Genomic DNA, 16,372 nt, shown 5'->3' with positions numbered 1-16,372 from the left:
ATTTTTATTTTTTGAGGATTTAGGGGCTGAGCCGGCTGTCTGGCGAGTGTCGCGGGCTGTGGTAACAGCTATAATTTGGGCTCGGCCACGAGGAGTGGGGTTGGGCGTTTTGGTCTGTCGCGGCGGGTTGGCCTGCGCCATCAGCGTGGTCGCTGACGGCGCTGCTTCCACTACCGAGACAAACGGAATGGTACTAGGATGGGGAGGGGCTGGGGTTTGGGAAGATTTCCCTTTCCCCTTCCCCTTCCCCTTAGGGATGGGAACAGGTGCGACGGGAGCCGGGACATTCCTGGGCCGAGGCACCGGTGGTACAGGAGGGGGGATGGGTACTCCCATCATCCTGGCCCTCTTGCGATAGACCACACACCGCCGATCGATGGCGGCGTGGTCCTTCCCGCAATTAGCACAGGATAATGGGCCATCCCTTGGCCTCGGGCAGTCCGCCACAATGTGCTCGCCGGCACATCGAACGCAGCGAACCGCACGGTGACAATTGGTGGACGCGTGACCGAAGGCCTGGCAGCGGTGACACTGCGCAGGTCCTCGGTTTGGACGCCATCCCTCAACCGTCACCCCCGGCAAGTACATCAGTTCATTCACTGAATACAGCCGGGCGAGGTCACCCTTAGAGAGGTGGTCCAAGGCCACGAAGAAAACGCAGCCCTGTCTCCCTCTCTTGGCCCGGATACACCGGGCATATCGAGCAGGAAAGCCCAGCTCCTTGAGGGCGTTCGTAACTTCCGCCGCATCGGTGTCGGCAGGGAGACCCCGGACGGCCACCTTCGAGGGTATTTCCTCCGACAGCGCATAACAAAACCATTTAATGGCTTTGTCTGCGGCGGAGGCCCTCGAAAGATAGTCCTGGATCACCCTGTACTCCTCCGCCGATGACGGCAGGAAGCGGAAACCGGCGCCGTGGGGTCTGGCAGAAGGAGCCCTACCGAGGCGCTCCCTAATGGCTGCCATATGGCGAGACCAGTTCGGGAGAGCTTCCACCATGATGGGTGGATGCCGGCGGAGCTCCTCCTGGACCCGACCCCTCGGCCTCGGGGGAGGAGGGACTTGGGTTTGGGTGGGTCTCGGGCGAGTACCCACTGGGGGTTGGGATGCGGCTATGGTCGCATAAGATGTTGAGGGAGTGGGTTGGTACGGGTTAGGGACCTGTTGGGCTTTAGTGGACTCGAGATCCATATACCTGGTTGAATCCAGGTTGCCCGCCGTGCCGCTTAGGGCGGGGGCACCTCGAGTTGGATCCACTGGGATGGGGGATATGGTCGGGGAAGGGGATCGAGGAGGGGATCTGAGTTGACGTGGGGCTACCCCTATCCTGGTGGGGGCCCTTGGTTTGGGAATGGGTTTAGCTACTGGGATGGGACTCCCAGTGGGGGATGAGGACCTTGATGAAGAAGGAGAAACAGAATTGGAGTTGGAGTTGGAGTTGGAAGAGGACGGGGCGGAAGACGTGGCCTCGCTATCCTCTCCCTCCGATTTAGAGGAGGGGCCTATTCTTGGTCGTTTATCTTGGTCCGATGAGCCTCGGTCCGACTCGGACCTGGCCTTCTTCCGCGGCCGAGAGGGCCCCGAGGGATCGGTCAACGAGGGAAGGGCACCTTCCCTCGGTTCGATCCTCGGAGGACCCCCGGCCGAGGCCGAAGGCCCGGGCCGATTGTCAGTTCCGAACCCCATCGGGACTGTACGAATAATTGGTTCAGGTCTATGGGTCCGTAATTCGGCCATCGCCTGACGTCCCTTACGAGACGGGCCGGGAGTGCTGATTATGGGGGGTGAATGATCCCCAGACATGATGTGGTAATCCTAAAGATCACGCGGACATTGGTGCCCTCACTAGGTAGGTTATATATACACTATGGGCGACCAGTCAGCCGACCCTTCGTTTCAAGAATAAACATGTAGTGTAGGTCAGTTTGACTGTGAAGGGGAGACTAGTGACGCTTGTCAGTAGCAGTCCCAAGTATAACTATAATTAATTTAAATAGTAGAAAAAGAAACAAAGAATAAAGTAAGAAAAATAATAATTAATAGTTGAATCTATCAATACTAATCAAAACTAATAACTAAGTCAAACTAACTTCAATTAGGCAATAATAAACAATAAATACTACCCTTAGTTACCGCTATTAACTATCACGATAACGTGATTGGGGTCACCCGTCGCATGTGGTATTCTAATATAAAATAAGTGCTATCAATTCGAAAAGATTACTAAATAATTCTACCACGTAATTTAAAACTACTGCTAATTGTTATCAATTAATTTTAAAGTTATTAATTTAAGAAAGAAAATTTACATATGTAGTTCTAAGTGACTACAAAACAATAAAATAATTATATTATCCAACTAAAGCGCAATAATTGGTGTGTTATGTAAAACACGGGTGGGTTCTGGACACCAATACCACGGGCCAGGTCCACGAGGCCGGGACCCCCGGGTTAGAAGATCTCAAAACCAGGTTTGAGATCAGGGAACCCCGGGATCAACGACCGAGCGGGCCACGACCGAGACACTAGCACCTTCCTCCTCCCGGCTAGCTCCGGTACCACACAAATAAGAATAAAAATAATAATAAAAATAAAAATAACTAAAGATAAAATAATACTATGAAATTTACAAGTTATTAGCTGCAATACAACTTATACGACGGGATCGCACAACCACAATCGTCAGTACTATTGTAAAAAATGACAAAACAATGGGGACGGCTTATGATCGGTGATCGGTATGCCAATAATAATGTAATCTAGGTTTAAAAATTAAATTACGAATTCGAAAAAAAAATATTACACCAAAAGAGGGTAGATATGAAAAAATTTTAAACTCGCTATATACTTAAGATAATTCAATATATGAACAATTTAACTACTTTCTACCTAATAATTATAAAGAAACTAATAATGTAAAGTAATACAATGAAATCGAATAGACATAGGAAATAATCAATTGTACAATTAATAATGAAATGAAATAACTAGAAAAAACTTAAACATACGACCTACCTGTAAGGCTCCGACGCCGCAGACCTGTGGAGGATTGGCCTTCGGGTGTTGGTAACAGCCCCTCCTAACCCCGAGGGGTAGGGGAGGACTGGGAACAGACACGGGCGGCCAGACTCAATGGCGCTCACGTACACCAGTTTTATTAAAAAATAAAATGGTTACGCAGCTTTCACAGGCTGATCGACACCTACCCGCTATTAACCAATGTTAAGAATAGAATAGTGTCAATCAACTCACCTGTTCCCGGGTCCCTCGTTTGTGCTGCTCGGAACGTTACCGCGCCGAAACAGCTGACGCCAGATGAAACACACTCGCGTAGGATCACTTCTGCACAGCACACGACACACAAGGATATCCTGGACGCACTGGTGTCCCGGGCAAAAGATTTGACCAATTGTATGAGATGATTGAGAGTCCTTCCTTTAATGGAATTTAACCACAAAACACCAGTCATACGTACGTATCTCCTGGAACCAATCCGCTTATGGAACAGATTCCAGAGACTTCGTGTTTGCTAAGAACCATTCGGTTGCGGAACACTTCCAATCACGCTGTTTCCCGAGTACTATGACATGCTTTTATTCAAACGCTTTTGATAGCAGTTCTCAACGCGGTCTGGGCTTTGTCTCACATAGGAGAGTCGTTTTTTCATCTGCATTCGACGAAAAAAAAACTTCTATTGTAAATGTTACAACGTATTGCCTTTTGAATACTCTAGTGATCACGATATCACTGTGAGCTTACCGTCTCGTGTGCTGTATGAAGATTGTAAAGCGAAAAAAATGCGAAGTTAACCCTTGCTTCTAATCATATATGAGTAGTCATAGCGAGGGTATCTATACTTATATATTAATACGTGAAGCAAAAACTTTGTATCCCTTTTTAAGAAAATTGCGCGGACGGAGGAGTATGAAATTTCCCACACACTTTTTTTTTTTATTGCTTAGATGGGTGGACGAGCTCACAGCCCACCTGGTGTTAAGTGGTTACTGGAGCCCATAGACATCTACAACGTAAATGTGCCACCCACCTCGAGATATAAGTTCTTATAGAGAATATAGAGAAGAAGTGCACAATTCTAATATTTTTTTTAAATAATGCTTAAAAGATACATTAAATCAATAAAGAAAACATTACACACATTACATACCATGTATTTGACGCACACACGCATGCATACTATTTATTGTCAAACTTTTGTTCTTGACGTCTGTTGTTAAATTGAGAATAGAATATGGTTTGTCTTTGTTAATATATTTTTATAGTGTAGTCTTGGCGAAATTTGTGATTATATAAGTATAAAATACAATCATAATAGAGTACAAACTTACAATTCCAATTACTTATAGTCGAATTTCGACTACTGCGGGACCTCTAGTATAGATAAATACACCTACAAGTAGAGAGTTCTAAAAAATTTTTAGAACTTCATTTTTGTATGACGTTAAAACTGCGTTAAGAATATACGAGCCGGTCGTAAACACCTGGCCGTTGACGAAGGTGCGCCGTAAAGCTCTCGCTCATCCGTTTTTATTACCGTACCCTGTTCGGATCAGAACACAAAGACGTCCACTTGTGAGCTCGCCGTCCTAAATCTGGTGGTACCTACGTAGAAAACAAACTTTCCGGATTGGACGGGTATTAGGAAACATTCGTTGGCTTTTCGTTTCGAGTAAGAAGTTTCGTAAAGTAGTTAAGGCATTTTTCTCGCATTCCTTCGTAAGTCTTATACAGATAAAAAAGTTATTTGCGGTCAAATAGGTATATCCATTTCTTCCAAAAATGGGCTTATACCATTTTTTTATTCTATTACATTATCTTTACAAGGCCACACGACCTCATTAGGTATTAAATGACCATAGAGCCCATAGAAAGCCAATATGAATTCGAGACATCAGGATGAAGCGTCAATTGTTTAGTATATGATTCCTCACCGAAAATTAGCAGAATGGACTAACTCTGCAGGTTCAAAAGATAATAGGTCTTCTATTTGTAGAAAATAATACATAAACTAATAGATGTACAAATTTCCGTAAACGTTTTTGTGTATACCGAGAATTCCTTAAAAAATTGCGACATTTTTTATTTCCTTAAACCTGTTTTTTTATGTTCCCTTTAGCTTTTGTTATAATTTTATAGCCTAAAAATGCTAACAAGTGGCGATCCTTAATTGACAGTGAACATCGATCTGTCTCAAAGAAGAAAATGTAGAAAAAATATTTGCTTGCATTATTTTATATTAAATATGTTTAGTATTACTTTTAGAAAACTACATGAAACTGCATGAAAGAATATAACAGAAGTACCTACTTACAATTTTTCATGCAATATAATAGAAAAAGTGATTATTTCCCAATAAGGAGAGCAAAGTAAGACTAGGGACCGAGACATCAAAAACCCTCTCACGATCTGTCCAAAAACGTGACATTCGATAAATACGTTTCGGTAAGAAAAGATTTTCCTATATTTTTTGGAATGATTACGATTCACGCTCGCTATGTGCAATTTGAATAAATAATGCATGAATCGCAGTAATATGTGCTTTTGGGCTGTGCAATATATTTCCAGTACGAAGTGTCGATTGTCAATGAGAATAATAAGGTTGATTTAATTAAAACTACTTCTAGGTTAATTTCTCGATTATAACTCTGACGTTTTGAAAGGCAACTTCGTGACCACACATACTTGACAGCTTCGGTATTATTTACCGATATTATCTATTTGTTTGGCTGTTTGAATATTGCATATAATTAGCGTTTAATTTTTTGAAATGTTTGGCCGTAAAAGATGTTTTATTTATGTCCATGACATGCAATACGTAAAATGATTTTAAATATTCTGGTGTCAGTGAATACGGTCTACTTTCGAACAATTAGCGAGCAGTAGTAATTATAAATGCCAAATTGTTTTTTTTTGCTTCTTCACAAGTACTAAGGTTGTTTTTAGGATTGGGGCCGACAAATTTCTGTAAAGCGCTAGGTTTGCTGCCTTTGTCACTACTGCTAGACAGCTTGACACTGGAAATCGTATCAAATTTTATTTAAAATCTGGTTGTAGGGATAGGAAAATTAGTGTTTTGATTGTAATCCTCTCATATTTCTCTTGTAAACATCAGATAGCCATGATATCAACTATATCTGTGTCTAATGAATTAATAAAACTTAATAATAATAATGAATTTCGTACTATTAATCTACTTTCACGATTAGTACCTACAATGTGACACGTTTGTACTAATTGATATTATGAATTAATAAAACTTAATAATAATAATGAATTTCGTACTATTAATCTACTTTCACGATTAGTACCTACAATGTGACACGTTTGTACTAATTGATATTAAAGATATCAATATATAATTTATAATGAACGATCTATCAGTTTCTTAATGAAATAGTATGTTTGCATGCAAAAGCAGTGTTCATAAATCAGAATCGAAGTGAAACTGGACAACTTGATGATAATTAGGAAAGTGACAGGGTAATTACAACGGCTGCCGAGGAGTGCGGCCGCACTTATACGTTAACGCGCATAATTCATCATATGCCTTATTCTGTAAGACGTGAAGTTGATATTTGCAAAACAATCGGACAATCTTGGAATTTATTCCAATTGAAACAAGAAGATAGATGTTAAAATATATTTTTGAGTATTCGATAAAGAATGCGTGCTGTAGTCGCGTAACAATACGGTTCTTGTGAAGAAAATAAATACGTTAAATTACAATAACCTCTGTTATGTGCGAGTGCTTACTGTTAGCATGATAGTCATGTATATTCCCATCGGTATTGAGTCAGCTATATTTAAAACCCTTTGTCGTTTTATTAAAATGAAGTAAATATTATATTACCATCGGTATTTTACACAAGAGCATCCGGGTGATGGAAGGCCTGCTATCCTCGACCCACGCTGGTTCTGGCTCAGCGGGGTATTCCGTAGGGTAACCCACTCTAACCGGTGCCATCTAGGCGGGCTTCGGACAGTCTGCCGACCGAGAGGGCTGGTTGTCGTGGCGCCGACGACCGCCAGTCCGGCGTCCCGAGGGGGAGGGTGATGGGAGAGATGTGCTCCGCACTAAACGCTTCACTTTCCTCCCTTTGCCTTTTCATGAGTTCTGTCTCATGCGAGGTTTGGACGTTGGTTGTTGAGCGACAGGAGGTTTTAGTCAGTTCGACTCTGACATACCCCGCCCAGTATCCCCAGAGAAGGGCGCGGAATACCGGCGATTTCCTCCTGACCAAAAAAAAAAACCATCGGTATTGAGTCAGCTATATTTAAAACCCTTTGTCGTTTTATTAAAATGAAGTAAATATTATATTACCATCGGTATTTTACACAAGAGCATCCGGGTGATGGAAGGCCTGCTATCCTCGACCCACGCTGGTTCTGGCTCAGCGGGGTATTCCGTAGGGTAACCCACTCTAACCGGTGCCATCTAGGCGGGCTTCGGACAGTCTGCCGACCGAGAGGGCTGGTTGTCGTGGCGCCGACGACCGCCAGTCCGGCGTCCCGAGGGGGAGGGTGATGGGAGAGATGTGCTCCGCACTAAATGCTTCACTTTCCTCCCTTTGCCTTTTCATGAGTTCTGTCTCATGCGAGGTTTGGACGTTGGTTGTTGAGCGACAGGAGGTTTTAGTCAGTTCGACTCTGACATACCCCGCCCAGTATCCCCAGAGAAGGGCGCGGAATACCGGCGATTTCCTCCTGACCAAAAAAAAAAACCATCGGTATTGAGTCAGCTATATTTAAAAACCTTTGTCGTTTTATTAAAATGAAGTAAATATTACCATCGGTATGAGTCAGCTATATTTAAAACCCTTTGTCGTTTAATTAGAAAGAAATAAATTTTCTAGTTTTGTTATAAATTATTAGACGTGCCATGGCGTACGAAAATTTTGGTATAACGCCTGTGAAATATCTAAATTTGCCAGCGGCAATTTAATTACGTTAAAGTCGCCAGACGGGCGATGAACAAGCGAATGAAATTACTCTAATGAAGTTATGATACTAAAAGTAATATTAAAGAAAAGAGCATCGTTGCCTATTTTTTTATTAACGTCTCAAGTGTTTTGGTAATATGATTAGGGGACTCGTTTTTGGTTAAGGGATTAGGCTAAAGGATCACTGAACTCTCGCCGGCTATTCATAAGTTGACAAGGGTAAACGAAGCCGACGACGTATCGGTCACCTCTAGTTATTGCTGCTACATATCTTTAGCTCATCATACTCAACATTACGCACGAAGTAGGAACCAGGACCTAATACTGGATTACTGACGGCTTAGCGTATATTCAGCTCGAGAACAATCCCGCAAAATAATAATTTGCGTAATTACTGGTCGAAGGACGTCTTGCGAGTCCGCACGGGTACGGTTACCCTGCCTATTTCTGCCGTGAAGCAGTAATGCGTTTCGGCTTGAAGGACGGGGCAGACGTAGTTAAAAGTGAGACCTACTCATGTTTCAAGGTGGCTGGTGGTATTTACGTTGTAGATGCGGCTTCAGTAACCACTTAACATTTGATGGGCTGTGAACTCGTGCAGCCATCTAAACAATAAAAAAATCTAACAAATTCGACAGGTGTAGGACAGGGCCTTATTACACTCAGTATAAAAAATAATCATCAGTATAAAAAAATAATCATTTTGTTGAAACATTTGAGTACAATGGAATAAGCTTAAATAGGCAGACCTCAATTTCGAGCTGCTATCACTACGTCCCCATCTTTTGTCCGTAATAATAATAATAGTATTCTTACAAACTTTTTTAAATTAATCCGATTACTAATAACCTGTCTTGACTAGTTAATCTCAAACCTACTGTTCCCAAGAAGATTCGCTGTCTATCTGAAAGTAATACAGGATCCCAGCATAAATCTTTAGAATCTCAAAATTTTGTTTATGGAAATAAAAACAAAAAAAGAAAGAATTTTTTTCATTAATAACTTTTTCACTTTTACTATTTTTTGTCTATTCGAGTATACATAATACTATTTAAAGGAAAAATGAAACCATTTTTTGTACCTAGTTTTTTTTTGTGTGTAAATTGAAATTGATTTAGCATGTATTTCTGGGTTTTTATTTTTTCCACTCGCGTTACATTTGCAATTTAGAAAAAATCAAACATGTTGGTACTTTTGGAGACTATTAAACGTTAGGCAGCGGCTTGGTTCTACCCCTGGCATTGATAACGTCCATGAGCGACGGTAACCACTCACCATCAGCAGACCGTATGCTCGCCTGCATACAGGAGCATTAAAAATAAAATAAAATAAATTTTTTTTGGGCGAAGGGTCGCCTAAAAGCCTTTTCGGTTTCACTAGGACAGGTGGGCAAGTGTGGGCTCAGCCAGGAGTCGAACGAGCGCCTCCAAGAGCTAGGCCTAGTAGTTCGAGAAGATGCATGTCGATGCAGTATTAAATAAATATGTCGTGGATAACGACTTTTAGTTGTCGTGGATAACGACTTTTAGTAATATTAAGACGGTGGTTTTGATTATTATTTTAAATGATGAGATGTTGTTTTGATAAATATCACAAAATGAAGGGTAGACTACGTAACGCCACAGTATAAAATGGCGGTACGTGGACAGAGTCGTGGCATTCCGTGTCAGACAGTAATTCTGTCCGTCTCAGTCAGTAAGTCTCTGTCAGTCAGTCAGTCGGTCTGTCGGTATGTGCAACGAAACTGTCGGTTTACCCTGTCATTGTGAAAGTTGTGTGTGATGAGTTTCAATAATTATTATTCAAAAAGTTTTATTAACTAAACTGAGTTCAATCGAATACGAGTGATGACGAAACTACCGCTCAGCCATACCTAGCGTGCTCCGACAAATAAATAAATAAATAAATAAATATTTACTAACAGTCACGCCACGTTAACTGGTCCCGTGATAAGTTCGTAAAGAACTTGTGTTACAGGTACCAGATAACGGAAATAAATATAAGATTTTTATTATACACATACACATATTTAATATACATCCAAAACCCTGGAAAAGACATTTATATTTATCATACAAATATCTTCCCTTGGCGGGATTCGAACCCGCGACCCCCTTGTGTAGTGACCATGTCACTTACCACTACACCAGACGGCCGTTAAAGTAGTAGGTACTAGTAATAACGGATCGAGATCGTTATCTGCTGAGAAGATTTTTTTTATTGCTTAGATGGGTGGACGAGCTCACAGCCCACCTAGTGTGAAGTGGTTAGTGGAGCCCATAGACATCTACAACGTAAATGCGCCACCCACCTTGAGATATAAGTTCTAAGGTCTCAAGTATAATTACAACGGCTGCCCCACCTTTCAAACCGAAACGCATTACTGCTTCACGGCAGAAATAGGCAGGGTGGTGGTACCTACCCGCGCGGACTCACAAGAGATCCTACCACCAGTAGATTCGGCAAGAAGCTCGCCAGTGTGATGGGTTAGATTAGATTAGTTAGGTAGAGTACGGTTACCAGGGTCCCGATGCCTGTTCCTAATATTAGAGCCGCTAATAATTGTGTTAGTGGTCCGAGTGGATCAGTAATGACCTGTCTAGGCCGGCGATCGTGACTGGCTTCTAAATGAGTCCGATTTCGGATAGATACGAACCTCATTAGTTCTGTTGAGAAGCAATGAAAACAAAACCCTTAAACATCCATAAAATTACAAAATTTACTAAGAAAGTCATGAAACCAAATAAAATTTCAGAGTATTTCGTTGTGTACAAGACTTAGCAACTGAAACATACAAAAAAATATTGATGACGTTAAAAATGAAGTTACGAGTGCGAGGTAACGAAATGATACTTGAAACCGTCATTAATTTAACTGTTCTTTAATTTTTCATTAGGGGTTTATTGTTTCGTTTTTCACAAGTACGAGTATAATATGCTTGGAACTTTTTATTATTGAAGTAATTTAATGCAATTTTATGTTATGGAAACAAAATGTAATTTAATGCAATGCAGTAAGTGAAAGAATTAAAAATGTTTACGAGTATTGCACTACACGAGAAATACATAGTGGTTATTTGTCAATATTTAAGCGGAACTAGCGAAAGCGACCACAAATGAAAATAGCGATAGAAACTATTATAAAAGCTGATCTAACACATTGACAGCGGTTAGTGTTAGCGTGGTGTGGACATGTGATGCGTAGAGAGGAGCATGTGACTAGGAGATGTATGGAAATAGTAGTGCAAGGTTGAGGGGAAGAGGTCGACAATATGAGAGAGAGAGAGAGAGACGAGTGAGTGTTGCGATGACGGCTAATAGAAGAGAATGGAATAGAAAAATTCGCTGTGCCGACCCCACCTCGTGGTATAAGGTGAACACAAAAAAGAAGATAAATCAAGTTTAAAATTGCAACAAATTGACGAGAACTTGTCTTCTGTAAGAAAATTTAATGTAGCAATTTAGTGTAGCATCGTTTGGGGACAAAAAGCGAGTGTTTGCTCTCGTAAAACAATAGAAAGCAATGAAGCAAAGGGCGCTTCAACGTCAAGTGCTTGCTATTCACACACATCGTCGTCGACGGCAAAAGATATTGAATACATTTCAGCTCTCGCATTGAACAAAATGTTGCGAGAATTCAAAAGCCCTATAATTGAAAGTCATGTATGTCGTAATAAGATAGTTTATGTTTAAAAAATCCATTAATCTTAAATATCCGAAATATTTTTGGTACATGTAGATGGGTGTGTACGTTTACTGTTTTTTAGAGCCGTATTTTTACAGTGATATTGAGATTTGGTGTTTTTAGTTTAGCGACGATTAAAATCGATTAATCGAATAAAATAAATAAAACAATATTAAAATATTAACTCTAGCCCGAAAGAGTTGATCATATAAATAACTGGTAACAAATCAGGCACGGTCATCTAGCCCCTAACTCGGATTCTCTGTGTTATGCGTACCAGAGACTGACATACATATACGTTTATGTACATATATAGATAATAAACACCCAGAGAAAGAGCAAACAAAGCTGTGCATCACACAAACGTTTGCCTGATGTGGGAATCGAACCCACGACCCTCGGCACGACAGTCAGGGGCGCTAATTACTGCACCACCGAGTCAATGAAATTATTAATTACTAGCCGTACTCGCCCGCTTCGGTGGGCATTTAAAATTAACAATATTATTTATTTTCATTCTTATTAGGGACTCCAACACTCATATAAATATTAGCCTATCCATTAAGTACATGTATTTTCTACATACCAAGTTTCAAGTCAATCAGATGCATGGTTCAGTAGTTATACGGGACATCCGTAAAAACCACTGTAGATTTACATATTACTAGTACTAGTATAGATAGATATAGATCAAGAGAACGATTTGAATGCAATTTCGTATAATTGTTACAGAGGTGACGGTGACATACCGCCGGGGGTTACCCGTGATCACGGTACCGCTGCCCTCAAGACGCGAGCGATGCCGCTTTACACTACGTCCAGTCTCTCAGACCGTCGGCGACCTCCTCGAGCAGGTGAGAATCGACCTCAAACATTAAACGTACCTTGGTGAATTGAAACTACGTTGAACGCGCACATAATCGGATTGGATAACATATCGCACCTTAAGAATTGAAATGGCTTAAGTAAAAAAAATTAAGAAAATGTGTTTTATACTATGAACGTCTTATAAACATGTATTCTATCAGTTTATAAATTTATTTATTTTAAATTAAAAATGAAATTTAAATTTTGCTTAGAAAAGGGCAAAGTATACTTTCCGTCACTTGTAAATCAAGCACATACCTTAATTTTTAAAGTATGCGCTTTAAGGCTTACAGTATTAAAATCAAAACTGAAAAATTCCAATTCTTCAATTATATTTTTTGCGTTTACCAAAAAACAAGAATTTTGGATTAGCCCACTTAAATTCTGAAGGTGTGATATGTGTTCATAATATTATGTATTCGAAAACGTCATTACGACACGAAGAATAATAATAATCTAAATTCTAATTTGACGTAACTTTAATGAATGTTGTGTAAGCCAATCATAAGTAGGTACTTAATTACGACTTAAGTATAGTATGGGTATTTGATCAGAATTGGTATCAGAATACACAATTTTTGAACATCAACAAAGTTTTTATTTGTAGCCGAGATTAAAATATTTATATAAACAATTATTAATCTACAATTTTCGAATTTACCCTCACAGCCGAACCTCATTAAAATGTTTTAAGATTTACTTAATAAGCCAGATAAAGTTAACATTTCGTCCTAAGACCCGAGGAAGTAAGTCGATGAACTTAAGGTATTATCGTAATTAAGATTCATAATGATAACTCTGTTCAAAGGTCCCGTTGGTTTGAGTAATAGCTCTGGCATAACGACCTCCGAAATTTAATCAAGATTAGTCTACTGAGTTTCTCACTGAATCTTCTCAGTGGGTCGCGATTCCGGTCCGGTTGTAGATTCTACGAAACACTGCACTTGCTAGTGTTAGAAAATTCTTTCAAGCTCAGCCCGTGAGCTCACCTACGCGTTCGCGTGTAGCTGGAATAATATCCCAGGATAGTGAAGATGTTAAACTTAGAAATGCTGTGTATGAAGAATTAAGTTTCAATTCAATATTACGAGTAGTAGCATTATATTCAATTTGGCATAGAAATATCAAGATATTATAAAGAACGAATGCTTTATATTTTCAAATTGTCGAAAATAAGAATAGAAATTCTTTAAGACAGAATTATTAAAAACATTCGTCTTGTTTATTATTTATGCATATTCTTTCGTGTGAGAGAGTTTGGCTATATACTTACTAATAGTTGTTTTTGTGATGTACGTAACGTGAAGAGTGTTCACGAGCGCTCACGCTCGGCGATGGTTTTATTTCATTTGTGTGCGCATCATAACGGTGTAAATAAATAAAAAGCTAAATCTGTTGGAAAATTGGTATTTCTAATTTTTTTTTGTATTGATCTTGTAGGCAGACGAGCACACGGCTCACCTGATGGTGAGTAGTTACCGTCGCACATGGACTTTAGTGATGCCAGGGGCAGAGCCAAGCCGCTGCCTACCACTAAAATTTTGTTGATGTTAATTTATTTTCACAGGTGAAAGCAGAAGACCGTGGGGTGGAGCGTGCTGCTGCACTGGCCGCAGACGAGCGGGTCCGGATCTCTTCGAGTGACACCATCGAGTCATTACTGGAAACCGATTTCCGACTCATCATTAACGACACGGAGTACTACGTTAAGAGCCCGTCACAAGTTAGTACTCACCTACCATACAACAGTATAATCATATCGAGGAGTAAAAGGCAATTTTTTTTATTGCTTACTAGCTGACCCGGCAGACTTCGTAGTGCCTCAATCGATAAATAAAAGACCTAAACTTTTGTATAAAATAAACTTAAAACAAACAAAAGTAATCCGTCCGACGGGGGACACATCAAAGGGAAAACAAAATTGTTATTTTTATTTAATTCCGAGCATTTTCATATTTATCTACCTTTTAAACCCTCTCTGGACTTCCACAAATAATTCAAGACCAAAATAAGCCAAATTGGTCTAGCCGTTCTCGAGTTTTAGCGCGACTAACGAGCTCGTCCACCCATCTAAGCAATAAAAAAAAAAAAAAACAGCAATTCATTTTTATATATAGAGATTTGGGTGGACGAGCTAACAGCCCACCTGGTGTTAAGTGGTTACTGGAGCCCATGGACATATACAACGTAAATGCGCCACCCACCTTAAGATATAAGTTCTAAGGCCTCAGTATAGTTACTACGGCTGCCCCGCCCTTCAAACCGAAACGCATTACTGTTTATGACAGAAATAGGCAGAGCGATTGTACCTACCCGTGCGGACTCACAAGAGGTCCTACCACCAGTATATGATTTAAGAGAGATTTCGCATAACACGCTACATTTATTTTTCTAATTGAAAGGCCTGTTTTGTTTAGTTTTAGCATCAACAGTTCGATGTTTTTAATTGAACTTCAATTAAGCTTACCCCGTTCTATAGCCGAATTAGTTTTTTGTTACGATATTTTTTCCAAATTATAAAGCTTTAAATGGCTCTCCTGTAATGCTGCAAAAATGTCGTTTAAACCAAATCGCCATACACCCCTCGATATGATTGTTCCCTCATCATGTAACATTTACACGTTTAGAAATCTGACTGCAGTGGTTGTCACTTGTCTAACAGCCAACTTCATCTTATTCTAAAATTGAAACTCTAAATCAAACAAAATACGAGAGCTCAAGATACTTTTAGTTAATTTTGTGTATAAAGTTTTAATATTTAACACTACAATGCTATTATAGTAATAACCAGTGAGTGACCACGATTGATAAGATCTTTACGAAAAGTCAGTCACAAAAAACGCTTTAATATCTGTTCATATTTTCCGAAAGCATGTTATTTCGATGACTTCCATTATCTTTCTCTAGATTGATTGATATTGAAAACGGCGAGATATTGTGTGCGCATGTCACATCTTAATTGAATCCTGGCCGAACGCCAAGCGATTTTCCAACATAAGTTCTCTATTCAACGCTTTAAGAAGATTACTGGTCTTAATCTTAGCGCAGGCATGCGCTGTGCATTCCTAAGTACGTGTATTAACCCACACGTTTTGTATAAGAACGAATGCATTATACAAATATAATATTAAAAGCTTGAAGAATAGAATTACTGTTATTTCTGTACAATTTGGACGTCGCTTTATGGAATATTTTGTACTGATGGTATACCGCTAGTTATAAAATAATGCTTTGGTATTTCTAACCATTAAAGCGGAATGACTAACCATTTACCGTTACGCTAAAAAAAGAATACAAGAATTTATCTAGATAATTCTAAAATCGGTTTTCGAAACCGAACGTTATTCAGAACTCGAGCGCTGAACAAGATTAGAAAAGTTATGTCCATTTTTCGATTAAGAGTAACGTCAGGTGTGTTGTATGTTCTACTACGAACGTAGTGTTACTATATTCCCGTACAATTTATGTTTGAACTTAAACCGGGAACAGAACAATTTATAAGCATCACGTAAAGTTTTTGTTTGCATCGTTCCCTGGTGTTCCATTTTATAAACGCCATTTATTACTATACAAACGTTAACATCCTAGTAAACAAAGTAAAAGACCTAAATAATAGTAATAGTGTTTTTAAACTGTGAATAGTTTTGAATAAGGAAACATTTTATAATTCAGCCAATAAATAATGTGTGTTAAAAAATTAAATATAAGTAAGTCATCTATATATTATATAAAAATGAATTGCTGTTAGTTAGTCTCGCTAAAACTCGAGAACGGCTAGACCGATTTGGCTAATTTTGGTCTTGAATTTTTGTGGAATTCCAGAGAAGGTTTAAACGGTAGATAAATATGAAAATGCTCGGAAT

General features: G+C 39.7%; 1 protein-coding gene across 1 annotated transcript in view; it reads left to right on the top strand.

Annotated features, from left to right (window-relative positions):
- LOC101746817 (calcium uniporter protein, mitochondrial) overlaps nt 1-16,372 on the top strand; it is a 154,244-nt gene that overhangs the window by 122,456 nt on the left and 15,416 nt on the right. Inside the window, exons 3-4 of the mRNA XM_004931932.5 lie at nt 12,375-12,496; nt 14,077-14,232. Of these exons, the coding sequence (XP_004931989.1) occupies nt 12,375-12,496; nt 14,077-14,232 (278 nt within the window). The remainder of the gene's footprint in view (nt 1-12,374; nt 12,497-14,076; nt 14,233-16,372) is intronic.

Source organism: Bombyx mori, chromosome 22, assembly GCF_030269925.1.
Source record: "Bombyx mori chromosome 22, ASM3026992v2".
Lineage (NCBI taxonomy): Eukaryota > Metazoa > Arthropoda > Insecta > Lepidoptera > Bombycidae > Bombyx > Bombyx mori.
The sequence above is the reverse complement of the archived record's forward strand: the minus strand, read 5'-3'. Positions and strand labels throughout refer to the sequence as shown.